The sequence below is a fragment of the Eumetopias jubatus genome, unplaced genomic scaffold (genome assembly GCF_037043125.1).
Source record: "Eumetopias jubatus isolate StellerSeaLion01/CBP00866 unplaced genomic scaffold, mEumJub1_p1.0 scaffold_9, whole genome shotgun sequence".
NCBI classification, from domain to species: Eukaryota; Metazoa; Chordata; class Mammalia; order Carnivora; family Otariidae; genus Eumetopias; species Eumetopias jubatus.
In genome coordinates, this window is record NW_028274815.1 from 30,426,781 (window position 1) to 30,442,031 (window position 15,251).

Here is a 15,251-nt window from a genome sequence, read left to right on the forward strand (position 1 = left end):
TCGAGTAGCAAATGAGCTCCATATGACAGCTGGGTTTTGAGAAGGGTGCTGCAAGCTCCCAGAGATGTATCCACAGCATATGAAAATAAGGCAGGGGACCCACATCTCCCGCTGATTTTCATACTATCCCAACATAGTTCATCCAAAATATTTACAAACCAAGCACTATGAAAGCATTTCAATGACTGTTTGAATCTTGAATTTGTTCATTTTGTGGATGTTCATTAAATTTTCTATAGGCTGGGGGGGGAATATCAGACACATGTCTATGCTTCTATCTGGTTGGAAGACAGCTTTGGCTCATTTCTAGGCTGAGATCACACAGTGCTAGTGGAGAAGAATCTCTGTTTCTGTGTACAGTTTCCAATGGCATGCACTGGCTTGCTAAAGAACTTTCAACAGTTCCAACATCTGCACTACCTATCTCATGGTCATTTTCCACTCACTAACAGAAAAATTTCAACCATGAGGTATAAAATGCAGGGGAAGAGAATGTCTTGGTTTTGAGAATTTCAGTGGCATAAGTAAAGCAGGCACTGAAGACCTTAGGAGGTAATTAAAGCAGTAACTGGTAGAACAATAGCTTAATCCGTCATATATATGCCAAGTAAGGACACCTGACTGGAATTTTCCAGTATCCCTCTATAAATGTTAGGTCAGCAACACCATTTTTTCACTCATTGAAGAACCAAAAGAGGAATGCACCAAACAAAATGTGGAATTCTGCATCTGCATGGGAATAATATAAACGTTCACCTGGTAGCTCAAGTCCAGGTCATTCACTTGATTATACAAAGGAGTCCCTTGAGCTCACTGTTAACCAAAGTACAGATGAAATGAAAAGGTAGCTGAGTCAAAATATTAAAGCATATCTGTATATCGATCAGGCAAACCTAACACACATCTTTAAAGAAAATTTGCCTGTATACTGCAAAACTCTAGAGGCAGAAAACAGAAATTTTAAAGAAAAATTGTCAATTACTATCCATATCACCACCAGAATATGTTTTCAAGGAGTAGATATACCTATCATCAGAGGTGTCATTGTTATGACAATGGACTACGTGGGGAGAGGAATGTAGTAATTTTATTAAAAGGTTAAAATATTTATGGATATGGATTTTTAAAATCTGAGAACTATTATACATACATTTTGCTGAAATGCTGGGCATTAGTAATTTATTTCTAATTTCTACATTGGTCTCTGACATTTGGGGCAAACAAGAGAGTGTGAAGACAGGTGAGACAGTTGTGGGGATGAGGTCTATACATTAGGTCCAAAGAGTGGGGTCATGGGAATCCCAAGAGCTGGCCACATGTGGGTCACAGGCTAGGTGAGCTCAGGGAAGCCTGGTCCTTTATGACAGTTTTCCCCAGAAACGATATTGATACACTATCTATTAAAACATGCTGTGTATTCCAATTAAAGAATGGAGGAGGGGTAGGGGCAGGGAAAGAGAAAGAGAACTCTTTAGCCAAGGTTATGTACTGTACTCTTCCATCCAGATTTCCAGGGGGCTCCCATTCTTGGATATATTAATGGAGGACTTCTGGGGTACAAAATAGTTGGATTTACTGCAAAAGCAGGTACCTAACATTAACCACTCTGGGCTGTTAAAACATAATAATTATAAACTGTTTTGGTAGATGTCAGACAATTTGAATATGAGAGACAAAGAAAGAACAAGAGGTCATCTGAAGCATGGTATGTGGGTTTTGACAAATGAGTACTCACAGATAACTTCCGTCTTTTCAAACCACTGAAAGGTAAGATTTCATTGATATGAGATAACCACTCTGATACTATAAATATCACATGAATAAAGTGAATTTTTAAAATTAACAGAAATTATTATAAAGATATGCCCTGCTTGCCCTTAAAAATAAACAGAATCTCAAACCTGAATAAGTTAAATCCTTTAGTAAAAGCAGACTCTATCAACTATTCATAATGGTGACTGGTTTTTGACAGCTAAACTTTACAATGGTACCAAATCTATTTTCAAAAATGTAATACAATATAGAAATCTGCTTACAAACTAAATATTTGTTTCGTATTTCTGAATAATAATATATTTAACATATTATTGCATTTCATTTTTTTTCCCCCTTAATAGGGGGAATGCTTTGCCAGGTGCTTTATGTGCACAGATGAAAGGAGAGCTAAATTAAAAACTCATTTGAACACTGCCTGGTCATTATGCACATAGGCGTTAGTACAGCAGATATGGTCAAGATCACTGTTTTGAATACCTAATGTGTTTAACAAGATTTCTCAGGGGAGAACTAGGTCTAAATTTTTGTTCTTCCTCTACTCATTCCCAGTCATCAAGCTTTTTAATTATCCCTTATAGCATGCCCTATTTACTCAACAGGGACAAGCCAAACTTATGTTCGCTCAGGCCTGCCTAGCGAATTAGAACCACCTCAGAAATAAAAGCTCCTATTTGGGGGAAAATTTGAAACAGTTTTCAGGCTCACAGATTCAGCTGAGCTTGCAGCAACCTGAACAAACCTTAGTTTTAGAAAACAGTATACGAATTGCAAAACTATACTTTAACAAATGTTCTCTGTGCTCCTTCAGCAGAACAAAGGGCAGGATAGGCTGATTCTTGCCCTGGTCTTCTGTATCTCTTTTGTGCAGTTGATTATTTATAAAGAGCTAGAAGGTGAAGATGATGCTTGTGTCATACAAAGACTTTAGCCAGTGCATCAGCCCCAGCACTGGCTATATAGCATTTGGATGGGTGGAAAGCTACATCATGAATGGATTCTTCAAACTTTTTCCGATGAGCTGTAAACTCTTGGATACATGTTTTACTTTCTAGGTTCCATAAACGTATTGAACAGTCATGACCTGCACCAAAAGAAAAGGAAAAAAAAAAAGAAATTGAAAGGAAACATTACATTAACATGAAACTAATAAGGATAAATAAATAATCCACAGTTGATGTACTTACTGCCAGACATCAAGTACAAGCCATTAGGATCAACTGCTAGACTTGTAACAGCTTCTAGGTGGGCTACCATGGAATGGATGAGTTTGCCTTTGAAAAAAAGAGATTGTTACTTTTTATTAATAGCTTTCTTCATCCCTGATTATACGCCAGCTACCTTGTCACACTGATTTCTCCAGTCACCCCTCTTTGTGTACCTACTGCATCAATAGCTTTTCCCATAACAGCTAAAACAATGTGTCTCCCTCCCCATTCCAGTCACGGTAATAAGAAAAACAAAAGCTCAAATTTCAGATTATATTTCTGCCTTTCAAATAACAACATAAAAGTCAGTCATTTCTACACAAATATTCCTTTAAGTCATGTTCATTAACTAAGACGCAGACATTATTAATCAGCTACTTTGTATCCTTTAGCTATAGGCAAATTATATGGGTTGTGAGAACAGAAGAGACTGAGACAAAGACGAAGGAACGGAGAGAAAACCTGGCCACAATTTTGGTGGAAACATATAGAAAGGGATTAAAATATTAAATTACTCATCACTCACAGCTAAGCAAAGTCAGCAAAAGTCAAGAGCAGATACTCAGGTAAATATGGCTGCTAATATGGAGTGTTTTTCTCCCAACACAGCTCCTCAGGATTTTCCTTTAGTGAAATGCAATTCAGTAAAAAAATGGGAAAGCCCACATAGCCTAATTCAAATCAATCAGGACCAGTCAATATTATAATACAGAAAGGAGTACTCCATGAAAAATTGACTCAAGTAAACCAAATGACTCAGGGTTTCCATCTCTAACACTAAGGCTATTCAAACACTGAACAATTTTAAACAAAATATAATGATCATATGTCTCTACTTCCAACATGTTTCTACTTTTCCCCAATATATTCACAGCAAGAGATCAGTTTTATTGCTTCGTGAATGACCTTTTCATTGTGTCCGTAGTCATAACCTTGGCTAGTATCTACTAGTATTAAATACTAGTATTAAATACTAATATGTACTTAGTATTAAATAAACCAAGATGATTCTATATGCTACCATGAAGACTAGTTCTTAGCAGGTCTATACAGAATGAATAGAAACTGAGTTGGGAGAGTATCTGTTTTCATGCCTACTCCTGGACTATACAGCCACCAAGAAACACCCAAATCAGGATACTTATGGTGGCGTTTGTTTGTGGGTTGTTTTTTTTTTTTTTGGTTTGGGGGGATTTTTTTGCTTTATCACTGATCACTTTGTAATAAACACTTACCTGTATTGTTATCATAGAATTTGATGTGCCTGTCTTCATGAGCAGTGATGCTGATGGGAAGAGTGGGATGGCTGATGACTCTATTTATTTGGCAGGAAGAGTTGGCTGCAAAAAAGAAAAAAAAAGAGCAACAAGTGAGTCAAAGCTACTATTTCTTCATACAAGAGAACTGAATACTCACCTAAGAGACTAAAAAAGTAAATGATGTGACTTTAATTTGTCTTTAGTTCATTTATTCTGTGACTATTCCTAATTTCAACATTAGGAAAGAAGAACCGCTGAGCAATACCATACTGACAAATCTAGAGGTACGTACAAATGAGAATTTTCTTTTCCACCTAAAATCAATGGGTGCTTCCCAGGGCTTAGCCTAGGGTCACTAACATTTCTCATTTTCTGATGACTTGTGATACTTCTGCTGCTTTAATAAAGTTCCATCATTATTTACATGTAGATGATACCTAAATTTATTTTTTTATTCTGTTAATCATCATACATTACATCATTAGTTTCTGATGTAGTGTTCCATGATTCGTTGTTTGCGTATAACACCCAGTGCTCCATTCAGTACGTGCCCTCTTAAAACCCACCACCAGGCTAGCCCATCCCCCCAACCCCTCCCCTCTAGAACCCTCAGTTTGTTTCTCAGAGTCCATAGTCTCTCATGGTTCGTCTCCCCCTCCGATTTCCTCCCTTCATCCTTCCCTTCCTGCTTTTTTTTTTTTTAACATATAATGTATTATTTGTTTCAGAGGTACAGGTCTGTGATTCAACAGTCTTACTCAATTCATAGTGATACCTAAATTTAAAATCTTCACTCTTTCTAGACACAGAAGCTCTTTGTCACATGGTTATCACCTGAAGACAAATATGACAAAGGGAGCTTCTGAGCTCTTTAATCTCTTTCTCATCATGATAGAAATGGTCATCGGGGCACCTGGGTGGCTCAGTTGGTTAAGTATCTGACTCTTGATTTTGGCTCAGGTCATGATCTCAGGGTCGTGAGATCAAGCCCAGTGTCAGGCTCAGTGCTCAGCAAGGAGTCTCCTTGAGATTCTCTCTGTCCTCCTCCCTCTGCCCCTCCCAACTTGCACATGCACATGCGTGCGCATGTTCTCTCTCTCTAAAATAAATAAATAAAATCTTAAAAATAGAAACGATCATTTGACAGTCTACCATGTTTGGAATCTTAAAACAGTCAGCATCCTATTATGTGCACTATATAGTAACTTTCAAAGAATTTCAATTATATGCACAATGAGACAGGCAGGCCACATGTCATTAGGTCCATACCACAGTGCATGAACCAAGGTCTAGAAAAAATTGTGACTCCCTCAAAATCATGTGACAAAGCCAGTACCAACTCTATCCTAATGAGATGGCTCATGCAAATCACAAAGCTGCCAAAAATGGTACCTAAACTATCACAAGTCATTCGAAAAGTCTTTTATAAAAAGGAAGTCAATCATTAAAAGCCTTTTAATTAGTGAATTTTGTTAAGACATTTTTTTTTTCTTTTAAAGGAAAAAAATCTATATATATAAAGGTAATACTAACTTAAGATATGTCAAAATTAAAAAAAAAATCATGTTATGGTCCAGGGAGAGGAAAGGATGCTCTTCTTATAAAGTCCATTATTGGGACATCTGGCAAATTTGAATATAAACAATAACTTAGACAACAGCATAGTGTCACTGTTAAATTTCCTGATTTTGATAATATGCTATGTCAGAGAATGTCCTTGTTCTTAGGAATTACATGTTAAAGGATCTTGGGGTACAAGGCTATGATGTCTAAGTGGTTCAGAATTTAAAATTAGACACATATATAGTGGTGAAGCAAATGTCACACATGTGGCAAATGCTAAAAAATGGTGAATCTGGGTGAAGGGTAGCTAGTTTTTGTACTATTTTTGAAACTTTTTGCACATTTAAAATTATTTCAAAAAAGAGTTAAAAATTTTTCTAATCTCAGAATAGTTATTATGAATTTAAATTCAAATAGAAAATGTAAATATAGGCAAAAATAGCTGTAACATTAGTGTACTCTATTAGATTTTCTTGAGGTTCCTAAAATTATGATATCTTAAAAACTGAAGATAGTCTTTTTCCAGTGTTAATGGCAAGGGACCACCCAGCCTGTTATCTAAGAATAAAACAAAAAGTCACTTGACCACGTGGAGTAAGCTCTGGGTCAGTTATACTTGATTTAAATGGTCCTAAGCAAAGAGTTTAGTTTCAAACTCAGCATACAGATTTTTTTTTCCCCTCCGGAGATAAAACACCATGAACAATATCCTCTGTAGGATCTAGCAGGAAACTAACAACAGAAAAGAAATACTTTAAGTAAAATATCTCATGTATTCTGAGAGAGAGGTTTCTGAGAATAGCTTCAATTGTATCGAGATCCAGGAAATAATTATGATTGAAATCAAATGATGGAAGCAGGCAAAAGAGTTTTTATACAGTAATACTTTCAAGGAAGTTCTCCACTTAATGGTAAATCAGACAAGTAAGCAAAATGCAAAGAACACTAGAAATCAACTGAAGGCCTACCAACCATCATTCTAACAATGAATCTAAATCTTCCAAGTATTCATATTCAGCTTGCAACTTAGAAATGATTTACTTTTCACTGGATCAACAAGTACTCAATTACCTGCTTCAACTACCTTTGACTTTTTCAGTCAAATCACCATTGACATTAAAGTTTATTCTGATTTTTAAAACAAAAATCCTTTATCCTCTTAAATTCTTTTTTTTTCTTTAAGATTTTACTTATTTGTGGGAGAAAGGGAGAGGGGGAGCACAAGCAGGGAGAGCGGCAGGCAGAGGAAGAAGCAGGCTTCCCTCTGAGCAAGGAGCTCAACGTGGGACTTGATCCCAGGACCCCGGGATCATGACCTGAGCCAAAAGCAGACGCTTAACTGGTTGACTGAGCCACCGAGGCACCCCCAATTTACTTGCATCTTGAAACATGTTTTGGTCAGAACTTTAATTTAAAAAAACATCTGCTAAATTCCAGAAAAGAAGAACGTAGTCAACTATAAACAGGGAGGGGTAGTCATGGTAGAAAGGAATAAAAAAACTATATTACACAACTCGAAAGTAATAAAACTGATAATTTAGGAAATGTCAGTACATATTATTATAACTCAAAATAATTATCACTATTCCAATAATGCTGCCTTTGTTCAAAACATTTTTGGCAGTTTTCTTCAGAAAATGCTTCCAGTATCAGGCAAAAAGTTGACACACTTAAGGAAAAAAATGGGACTGCCAGACTTGACATCTTATTAATTTAGAGCAGTCATTAAAAATCAGTATTTACCACTCAGGACATTCATCAAAGAACTGACCATAAAATCTGAAGGTAATTCCAAAAATGTTCACATCTTTCTTAGTTTTATATTGTTTTCTATATTTTACTACTGTAAGCTTTAGGTCATATATTTAAAAATGAGTTTAAATTTACTGACAGCCTATGTTTCTTGGCACAAAAAAATTCTCTTTTTTTCTATTCCATAGTCTCAGTTTTTATTTTTTTGCCTCTCTCTTTTATATCCAAATAGTTCAAAACTCTCTTCATGTCTACTTCCCAAACAATTCTCACAGGACCTCAGAAAAGAACAAAGGACAACAGACTGGAAAGAGAAAACGAAGAAAGCCAAAATGGAATCAGGGAATTTTTTAAGAGAAAATGAGTAGAGGCTTCCCTCTACGAAGGAGAGAGAGAGATAGAAAGACACACAGAAAGACACACAGACACACAGATGCACACATGGACGCCGGGGTAAGTCTTTTTAAAGCTAGTTCTCAGACTAAAACAATAGTATATGTATATACAGTTTTCTTTATCAACTGCATCCTAAACTATCACTGTCTGGATGAAGCCTAAAGATAGAAAGCAATGGTTAAAAAGCCAAAACCACTAAAATTCTGTAGTATCTTCTTCACAATGTGAGAAATTATTTCCTGACTTTCTGTATCCAGTAAGATTTAAGATTTAAGATTTTTCATATTTCAGATTCTGAAAGGCACAACTTGATCTACATTCTAATCAGGCTGTGTCAAATTACACTATTAATACAAAATTAAGTTCTAATAGGCTGTATCAAATTACATTATTAATACAAAATTAAGTTGTTTTAAAAATGAAATGAGAAATGAAAAAGATTTATTTTATATTCAGAATAAATATTATTGTGTTCAAATATGAAAACTAATCAGTTGGTATAAAATAAAATTTGACTCCTCTTTTGAAGTCAAATGATATTCCAAATAGTATAGTTCTAAATGTGTATAAACTTTAACCCAAAGTCTTAAAAATCAATTGTAAGTCATTATATCCTTCTAAGTTACTGTGTTCTGTGATTTAAAAGGCAGAACTCTTTATAATAACAAGTATTCTTTGTAGCTGACTCTGGTAGTTATAATTTTGATGAAGCTTAAAAATTTGATCCAAACAAAGACCATTTAAAGTTGGTATACATACTTGAATCTAGGTTGGATTCTAAAGTGAGAATGCGCTGTTGTGTTTCCATGTTAAAGATGCTTGTATATCCTTTGCTGAATGATGCTACCATATGGCTTGGGTCACTGCTCACTAGATCCACAGAGGCAGGGATTCCCAATTCTAAGAGAGTCAGAACAGAGAGAATGGTGATTAGAGGGTCTACTTGAAAATGTCCTCATAAAATAGCAAAACAAATAGTCATAAGATTTCCTTAAGAATTAAAGACTCAACATTAGAATAAAAATTAACTCATAGCCATTCAATGGACATTATTTGTTACTTTTAGCCCTTATTTTGTTATTCTTACCTGTTCAGCAAGTCTTCTGTTACTCAGCTAAAATATTCCTAGAATGTAGGCCTTTACTCAGAAAATAAATGGAAAGCATGTATGGACTATAAGTTTTGTTGCTTCCACCTAACCGGAGGCTTAAACTGGCATGGTGAGAATTCTTTATTTTAAAAGCCCATCTCTTATTAGGAATTTTAATTCATCAAAAATATGGAATTAAAAAAGTAAAATTTCAAATTATTATTATTGTATGTAGAGTCATACAAATATAGATGCAGGCAACTCATCAAAACCCAGACACAAGTTATGACAGCTCAAAAATAAAGAAGGTATTTTTATCTATCATCTAGAATAGGGTAAAACTTGGTTAAACTTGGAGTGTATTTATAAACAGAATAGAATGATATGTATGAACATAATCTTTTGATATGGCTCAAAATCTAAAGTAAGCAAACAGTTCAAAAATGTGTATCTTACAGAAGAAGAGAGATTAATGGCTAATGAGCACAGACAAAAGTGCTCAAAATAATTAGCCACCAAACTAATGCAAATTAAAACCACAATGAAACACTGCTACAAACCCACCAGCATGGCTAAAACTAAACAGACTGACAACACCAGGTGTTAATAATTAAGGATGTAAAGCAACTGGAACTCTCATACATTGCTGTCAGTGGTGTAAAATGGCACAACCACTTTGGAAAAGCTTGGCAATTTCACATAAAGCTAAATACACAATACCACTTCTAACACCCAGCAACTCTACTTCTAGCTCTTTATTAGCTCATAAAAAATACATGAATGTTCACAGCAGCTTTGATCATAACAGTCAAAAACTGAAAACAATCCACATGTCCATCAAGAGGTAAATAAACACATACACTGATTTAATGAAATACTGGGAAGGACACAAAGAAACTTTGAAGAGGTGAAAGAAATGTTCTAGATCTGGATAGGTGCAAAAGTTACGTATTTGTCAAACTCAACAGAACGTATCCTTAATATCTGGTTTTTACTGTATATAAATTATATCTCGATTTTGAAAAAACATTTTAACGTGTGCTCTTTCACCAAATACAGTGTTTTTAAAATCATTAAGCTGGAATTCAAGCAAATATACTTCCACTGCTTAAAAACACTCCTTCAAATTAAATTTAAACTAACAGTTTGTAGAATCGTTTACTTATTTGCTTGTTGTTACAATAAGACATCTTATAAAAGATTCATTAGAGCAACTTTTAAAAAGTCTGTACCTTGATTATCGTTAAATACACTTAGGGCTGGAGCAACCTCAGTTGTATTCCATAAACGCAGAGTGCCATCTGCTGAGCACGACAACAAGCGCTGATGGGCTGCACTATAAGCCAAGCCCCAGACGGCATCGGTGTGGCCGAGAAGAGGGCCTCTTAAAACAGAAGGATCTATACAAAACAGCAAGAATGCAAAATCAAGAGAAAATAAACAAATCCTAATGGTACTTAGATCCTAGAGAAACTAAATATACAGACAAAAGTGCCTGAGAACCGTATAAAACATGCTTCCTAGTTTCTGTTATTTTTCTGAAATGCTGCAATAACTAAAATGAGGCCTGGAAATAGGCAACTGTAGAGTCTAGAGTTTATAAATTAAAATTTTTAAGTATATATTTCTCTCCTTAAGAAAATTAGGTATTTCCCTCTCCCTTCCTTTTCTTTCCATTTGTCTAGATTTTTTTAAAAAGCATGTTAACACACATCATTTGAATTTTATCCACCTTCAGAGAAGCCACAACTCTTCCCTGAGGAAATGAACAGAGATCCCTTCCTCCCCTGGCTCCTTCGGGCTACTTCTCCCCCTGGACCCCATACTAGGGATGGTAGCTATTCCCAGGAGCAACGGGCCTCTGCTATTCTGAGTGGACAGGAACGGAGACCTAGAGGAACCCCCAAATCCTCCAAGAGCAATAACTGACATGTGAATGATGTGCATGAGAGGGAGGGAGGAAAGAGGAAGGGGGATCACTCAGCAGCAGCATTTCGTAATACAAGCCCAACTGGAAACTTTCATTATTCCTCCGCGCAGTGACTCTATGAAGCAGTACTTTCAAGATGGCTCACACATGTTAAGTTTAAAATGCCAATAATGTTATCTGTCCTCTACCTTCTCTCTGTCATACCATAAAATATTTATTGGAGACACAATGTGTCAGTGACTATTGTTAGGTGCTGGCGCCACCCAGATAATTAAGACACAATACTATCCTGGTCTCAAAAGACATTGTGGTAAGTATAATAATGGTGATAAAGACACCAGTTTCCATGGAGAGTAACTGGGTGAGTGAAAGCCTCCCAGAGAGATGACACCTGAAGTATACAGGTGGCGGCCAGTCAAAAACTAGAGGGAAGCCACTGCTGGCACAAGGACAGAAAGCATGACATGTCAGGGAATTTATGAGCTTATTCAGCCTTACTGAAGTGTGAAGTTTGAGGCAGGAAGGAGAGGAGAGGCGGAGGGTAGCTAGTCTAAGGTGGGATTTCTACAACATATTAAGGTACTTGGAAATTATTCTGAAAGCAAAATGAACCACTGAAGGGTTTTCCAGGAGCAGCTGGGTGAAGTACATATTTAGTAAGGTAACCCTCCCTGTAGTGTAGAAGACAGATTGGAAAGAATGAAGATGAAGGCAAAGGGATTGCTTCAGTAGACTGGGAGAGTGATGATGCAGACCCAAGAGAGGGCAGTGGTAAAAGGGGCAAAGCAGAAGGGCTAAATTCAAGAAAGAGTTAGGGGGTAATATAAAAAAGACGAGGTAATTAATAAGGTGTGGATAGTAAACAGAACAAGACAACAAGGATAACTCTTAGGTTTCTAGTGTGGGTAATTGTGGTGGTGCCACCACCTAATAATAAAGAATATATGGGAGAAGAACCACAGCACTTATGCGGATTTATGGGCAATGAGATGGCCACTTTGAAACGTTCTGTAGGCTTAAAGAAGAGATTTATGAGTCAACAGCTTGTAAAACCAAAGAAGTAGATTCAGTTTACAAAAAAATATGTGTACAAAGCAAAGAATGGATAGGGTCTGGACCTTGATAAATGCCAGTATCTAAGGTGGGAAAAATAAAAGTTTATGAAGGCTAGGAAACAGAAATTGTCACCGACTTAAGTGTCAAAAAAGCCAATAGCGGACAAATTTCAAAAAGGATGGAGTGGTCTACAGTTTCAGATAGCCAATACATCTAGTAAAACAAGGACTGTAAAATACCCCTTGGATCAGCCAATTGGGTAGTCACTGACAATCTCGTTATATTTAAGTGGGATAGCCAGAAGCCAGAATGCAGATGGATGAGGCACAGGAAAAGAACATGGAATCAGTAACTCCTGACTGTGTTTTCTAGTCATTACCACCAAAGAGACACAGATGGTGAAGGCAAGAGAGACTAAACAGACACCAGAAAGGAAAATGGAGTCAAGAAAAGGCCTTCCCTTGCTCAGGATAGGAGTCACCTATATTTACTTATATGCTGAGGGGATGGAAAGAGAGAAAAGAGGGCAAGGTTTAAGATAAGAATAAGACAGAGCAAGAGTGAGAGAGAATCAAATGCAATCTCAAAAGAAACGAGAGGATGAGGTCAAGAGCAAAAGGGGAAGGATTGGTTGGCTTGAGACAGAATGAAGACAACTGATCCTCTTGACAGAGATAAAGGAAGTAAGGAAAACATGGAGAGGGTTTACCTTTCACAAAATATATGTTAAATGCTTATTAAATAAATGTTGGGGAAAATTTTTGTTCATTGAATTTCTTATCTTTACTTAGGTTTGTAGGAAAATTAATCTAAAGTGAAAATGAAAATAAATGTGGTTTTAGGACAAATATGACACTCCACACCATTCCAGAATTTAAGAAAGAACATAAGAGGAAACCAAAATAGTCAATTCCTTAATAGTTTTTGCAAGACAATTTATGGTAACATCTAGTGATAGATTATAATGTGGATTTACGTTTCATTGTACTATTCCCTAAATAGTACTAAATAGGGCACTTCTTAATTTTTAAGGCCTTTCAAGTATTCTGGTGTCACAGAGTTTAAAAATCATTAACCTCTACACACTCCAATAATAAATGAACATTCATTTTCCTTCAGTTGTTTGTCAAGAATAGTAATGAACATGTAAGTAATAGTAATGAAACAGGATTACAGATTAGTAATAATGTATCAAGTAATGTACAGATGCCTAAAATGAAGAAAAAAATTGTTAATCAGGCCAGCATTTCCAATCAATAGAACTTTGAGGGGGGGTAGGAACTGTTTTTTCAGGAATAACACATTCTTTTCTTTTTTCTAGCATATGTATCAAATTATTTCCTAAATACAAGAGTCCTTTTTAACAAAATAAAGACCTTGTTCTCTATTACCAATTTACTTTTTTAAAATATCTCATTTTATCCTTATATATGCTATGTAAAATGTGTAAAAAGAAAACAATTTATTCTTTCATATCTTCAGGGAAACACCTACCATAGGAGTCATAGGGATCGATGTTGGGGTTGGTGGTATTCCAGCCCTGGATCAGTCCGTCACTACCACCACTGTAACATTGCTCACCATTGCTGCTCATTACCACACAAAGCACTGGACCTCTGAGAGATAAAAATCAATTTCTATTCCCAAAAATCAATCTGATAATAGGACTTGTTAGAAATAAGAATGCTTAATTATTCATATGGCTTTCTATTTTTCTGCTTTCTACGATGAATAAAAATAGTATAAAAGCACTGCTCATTTTTCTTCTTCTGCTAAACCAGAGATTGGTAAACTATGGCCTGTGGGCCAAATCCAGCCAGTGGTCTGTTTTTATACAGTCCTCAAGCTAAGAATGGTTTTTACATTCTTTAAAGGGGTTATAAAACTAAGCTAAAAACAAGAATATACAACAGAAAATACACGGCCTACAAAGCTGAAAAAGTATTTACTATCTGACGCTTTATATAAAAAATATGCCAATCTCTGTGCTAAATCAAGTGAATTAGTATATTTCTTAAGCTTACCTGGAAATATGAAAAGCATGCAGTATGTGGTAATAATATAAAAATTCTTCATATTTTTATTTAGATTATCTTTAAAGGGAAAAGTCCCAATTTTTAATAACTAAACCTTACTGCATCAACTTATTTTAAGCATGAGATATATAACACTTAAACATCAACCAAATAAAATCTAATTTCAGCAAGGATCTCTGGTGGTGATAAACCTATTTTTAACACTGTATTATCTTTTTTACATTTACCAAAAAAAAAAAAAAGAAAGAACACCCAAAACCCCTCCCCAAAACCACTACTAAATACAAAAAATATATAACACAAATACTTAAGTGAAAGAAAATAAAGTACTCTAATCAGGCTGATGTACAGTGATGCTGACTTATAAAAGAGAAAAAGCACATACTTACTTATGAGCCCTGAATGTATAGATAGGCTCCACATCAAGAGAAGTACTCCTAAATCAGAGAGAGGGAGAGGACTTTTACCACTCCAAGTTTCAGTAGTAAACAGTATCAATGAATATATGCCACGAAATTGCCTTTAGAAATACCAACACTGTGGTAATACACTGTTCTCAGCCTAGGACAGTTAAGAAAGCTTACCTGACCCCAATCACATATTTTTATGGCCTCAAGAAACAAAATCCTTGTTTAGTAACAATACCTGCTTATAGCGCTCTTAGCATTGTCATATATATTTGACTACTTGAGAGAGCCAAACTCAGAGAACATCATGGGATTTGAGGAGATACATTTCTGGATTCAATTAACTGGCTAACTCCAGGCAAATTATTTATTCTTTTGGAACTTCAGATTCCTCTCTATTTAAAACAAAACAGAAAAATTGGGATAACACCAAATACTCACAGGATTAAATGAAATTCTACAAGTCAAACAGTCTAGGACAGAACCACGGACACAGCAGGATTTCAATAAATGGTATTTGAATTTCTTTGCATTTCCATCAAGGCTAATATGTCTGTCCTCAGGATACTTGTAAAAATTGTCCAAGTCATCAGTTTATTCATTATTCAGAACACTGAATGTATAGACAGTCTATACTGCCTAATATTTAAACTGGATTTAAAGTCAATTACTTACCATTTCTTATATTGTATTAGTTTTTTTTATAGGCATATGATTTCTCTCCTCAAGCATTTCCAAAATGTTAAGCTCAAAGGTAAACAGGCCATGTTATTACATGTGA

At 35.6% G+C, this 15,251-nt stretch overlaps 1 protein-coding gene across 2 annotated transcripts in view; it reads right to left on the bottom strand.

The window, feature by feature from the left end:
• Positions 1-194: 194 nt before the first annotated feature.
• Positions 195-15,251, bottom strand: part of STRN (striatin) — a 94,148-nt gene continuing 79,091 nt past the window's right edge. For both annotated transcript variants that reach the window (XM_028117141.2, XM_028117142.2), the window contains 7 exons: positions 14,453-14,500; positions 13,522-13,643; positions 10,274-10,441; positions 8,711-8,851; positions 4,217-4,321; positions 2,961-3,047; positions 195-2,857 (listed from right to left, as the gene is read on the bottom strand). In XM_028117141.2, the coding sequence (XP_027972942.1) occupies positions 2,688-2,857; positions 2,961-3,047; positions 4,217-4,321; positions 8,711-8,851; positions 10,274-10,441; positions 13,522-13,643; positions 14,453-14,500 (841 nt within the window). In that variant the 3' untranslated portion in view covers positions 195-2,687. The remainder of the gene's footprint in view (positions 2,858-2,960; positions 3,048-4,216; positions 4,322-8,710; positions 8,852-10,273; positions 10,442-13,521; positions 13,644-14,452; positions 14,501-15,251) is intronic.